The 3,769-nt window shown below is 40.1% G+C and overlaps 1 protein-coding gene across 1 annotated transcript; it reads right to left on the bottom strand.

Moving 5' to 3' along the window:
• Positions 1-210: 210 nt before the first annotated feature.
• On the bottom strand, positions 211-3,308 carry LOC114696994 (melanoma antigen preferentially expressed in tumors-like). Its single transcript, XM_028874995.2, has 3 exons — positions 2,998-3,308; positions 1,475-2,059; positions 211-742 (listed from the first exon to the last, which is right to left on the bottom strand). Exons 1-3 carry the CDS (start codon positions 3,285-3,287, stop codon positions 229-231), a joined length of 1,389 nt encoding a protein of 462 aa, XP_028730828.1. The 5' UTR covers positions 3,288-3,308; the 3' UTR covers positions 211-228.
• Positions 3,309-3,769: the final 461 nt, after the last annotated feature.

The raw sequence follows: 3,769 nt of genomic DNA on the forward strand, positions 1-3,769 counted from the left end.
TTTGTAGGTAGGATGAAGTACTATCAAGAACAATAGTTAAGAGACTCACAGACACTCTGAGTCCTCCATCTTCTAAGTTATTCTCTATAGAAATTAGTACATACCTATATTTTTAACTGTATTTTGCTAAAACATAATAACCTTATATATTCAGTCTATGGGACCACGAAAAAAACATTTAATACTTAAAGAGAACATATCAATGTGAAATTGTGTTGGACTGTAAATTTAATCAGAGAAAGTGATCCAATGCATGTCGTTCCTTTTTGCCTCTTGTAGCATTCTTTTCAATCGTGCCTGCACATCAGCAAGCTTCTGTCGATCTAAACTGTCTTGATAGTGCCATCTCCCATAGCAATGCACGGGGATAGGATAAAACACATATTTCAACTGGACCAAGGATGTTAAGTGCTCAAGAATTCTCATTAGCATAGTCATAGTAAGTGGATTGGAGGAAAAGTTGAGGATTCGGAGTTGAGAACAGTGATTTAGTGCGGAGATGAGAACAGAGATTGTAGAGTCTGTTAGAAGGCAATGATTGATTGCCAGCTGTTGCAAGGTGCTAGAGTTATTCTGCAGGAGGTTATAAAGGGGCTCACTATCTTCCCAGCTCATTGGGTTGTTGCTGATATTTAGGAGCTTTAAGTGGTTGGCTTGAGGGCACTCAGACAGAAACTTGAAGTCGTTGTAAGAAAGTCCACAGAATGGTAGATGTAAGAATTCCAAACTAGCTGGTAGGACTCTGCAGGGAGGAAACAGAAAAGTGTTTCTGAAAAATGAGGTCTAGAAGAGGGGAACTATATCTATGAATCTGAAACCAACTACTTTGCACATCGATTGCATGAGCAGCAAATGATGTGAGCTTTCACGTACTTAGTAGACTTTTGGGTCTATGAAAGACACTTTACCACCCTGACAAATACTATTTTAACCTTGACACTGTGTACAATATTATAGAGTTGTGTGAAAAACTTAGTGGAAAATATTATCTGCTTAGTAATTACAATATAATCAAAGGTAGAGGAGCAACCAGCTGGAAGCTCCCTTTGGCCAGTCCCCAAGTGACAGCCTCTACAGTCACAGCCTGAACCTTGGAGATTTTCCTAATGCTCTGACATTACTGTCTATGGGTAGATGGCTATGAGCACCTGTGCCCAACCTGAAGTCTTTCTCTCAATTCCTCCTCTTCATCTCTCAATGGCCAGAGGAGGACAGCATTTTTCTCTTCACCTTTATACTTCTGGAATGAGCACAGTGCCCGCACATGCTCAGCTGACTAAGGTTTTTGTAACCCCATTTTTCTCTTCAATTACAGAAACATACCCTTCTCTAGCTGTTTTTAAACTCCCAGCATAGCCCATGCTGAGGTGGAAAGAGAAAGGGCTATGGGAAGCTTAAGAATATCTAAGAATTACTTCTCTCATCTTAAAAACAGGCTATTATTGGAAACTCAGTATCCATCCCATACCCTTACCTCAGGACATTTTCAAGATGATCTGTGAGGCAGAAAGAGGACAAGTTGAGCTCGTTGAGATGGTCCATACGCCCAAGCTCAGAGATAAAATTTCGAAAGGCTTCCCCATTTAAAGATCTACAAGTGATTTTACACAGACAAAGTCTGTCCAGGTGCACCACCCGAGCCAGAAGGGTGGTGACCTCACTCAGAGAAGCATGATCAACTGCCAGGTGATCAATACATTTCAGATCCAGATGATGTAGGGTGTTTCTACAGTCACACAATTTGTCTATTTGCAAATCTCGGCAGCACAGGTGCAAAGAGCCTGAGCTCTGCTCTACTTTATTCAGAAGCAGAACCAAAAATTCAGTTTCCCTTAAGGTTCTATCAAGGGAAAGGTTCACTAATAATTCCATAGCCTGCCTGGAGGACTGAGCCTCAGGTTCTGAATTTGCCATACTACACTGGCCTTCGATTTTCAAGATAGAGTGCTCAGAGTAAGCACAGCAGTGAAAACAGGCAGGTGACTTAGTACTGCTCTCCGGACAGATGATCTTGCAGCCAACATCCTGCCTTAAATCTAGGATCCTCAGTTTAGGGCTCCTGCAGGGAAAAGAGAACACAGAACACTAAGAGGTAGCAAACATTAATATAACAGAGCAGGATCACTGATAACACGTAGTGACAAAATCATCTTTTTTTTCTTTTGTTATTCCATATACCAGCTACCAGTAAGACTTTCTTATTCAAATACTATATCCTTTACTATTTTCTATGATCAACTAATGCTCACAAGTCTTGCTATTCCTATCTTCCATGAAACATCTCCATTATGTATCTCTATCTACAGTAGCCTCAATCACTTCTATTACAAAATTAAAACCTTTTGTAAGACATTAGAGTTTTTAAAGTAATTTCAACTGACATAGCAACCACCTCACATTGATTTTCAGCATTCACCATTAACTAACTGTGAAAGATTATCCAGTCCTCTCTCGCAACAGGCTACAGGATAATGTGTTGCTATCTTGCCATACACCCATTATACACATCCTTACTGAAAAGCTGAGTTCTTGGCAGTAACACCTGAAGACCATCAGGCATGTCTTTCAGTTCACCATGTTTCTTGTATGCTTAATTTTCTAGCGTGGAGACAAAAACGGGCCAAGCCTTTACTACTGCGGTCAGTGTCTTCTCATGCCCATCCACTGAGGAAGCAGCAGTGGACAACAGAACAAAATTCTCAGTAAACAGCACACACTATTTCCTCTTTTATTCTCCACCAATCCTCAGCAGTCTTAACACTCATGTCCTTCTACATAATAGTAATACCATAATGTGAATTCACCAACAGAGCCCTCAATCGCTTACATTCCATACCCAACCTTGTAAGACACTTGTTCTCAAAGTGACCTCAACACTGACCATCAGTCCCATAGCCTTTTTCACTGTTTCACTTTTTGCATACTACCTTTGGAAGAGTAGAAGGCTGTGGCATAACCTCCTGTGTCTTACCACATCTCTGTTATACAGGGTCTTACCTAGAAGCTGAGTTCTGGACAGGTAGGAACTGAAGACTCTTGACCATGGCTTTCAGGAGTTCCCGCTGGGACTCCCGTGTCCTTAATGATCCAATGTGGAGACACATAAAGGGCCAAACCTTCACCATTGCTTTCACTATATTCTTATGCCCACCCTTGAAGGCAGCAGAGAACAATGGAACAAAAAGCTCCCTTGGTATCACCTTGAGAGCATGAATTGCTGCAGGCTCATTATTCAGTAGACGCTGTATAGAAAGATTCAACAGTGTGGGCAGTTCCCTGTTGTCCATCTTAATGAACCTGCAGGAGGGTGAGAAACATTAGAAAACTTGACATATGGCCACAGAATTTTCTTTGCAACCATTGTTAGCATATAGATAGTTATTTGTAGAATAAATAAAACAGCCGTTTCTAGATACCTGCCTCTATTTGTAGGCAAAAAAATTGGTTTGTGAGTGTATTAAGGTCTATTTGTGTATGAATAGACATAAAACCAACTCCTTTACATATGTGTATACACAAATATTTGTAAGTGATCAAATATCAATAGAAATGAGCACTAGGTTAGCAGAAGACAATTTTGGTCACTTAGCTACTTGACTCCTGATATTTCATCTCAATAGTATAGAAGCCATCACAAAAGAAAGGGTAAATCTATTCAAAAGTGATGCCATCATCTTTAGCTTGGAAATATAAAATACTAAGACATCCTATTAATTGTGATTAAAGAAAAAAGAATGACATCCCAGCTCATGACTTGTCATACTTGGAT

This window comes from Peromyscus leucopus, chromosome X, assembly GCF_004664715.2.
Source record: "Peromyscus leucopus breed LL Stock chromosome X, UCI_PerLeu_2.1, whole genome shotgun sequence".
In the NCBI taxonomy this organism is placed as follows: Eukaryota; Metazoa; Chordata; class Mammalia; order Rodentia; family Cricetidae; genus Peromyscus; species Peromyscus leucopus.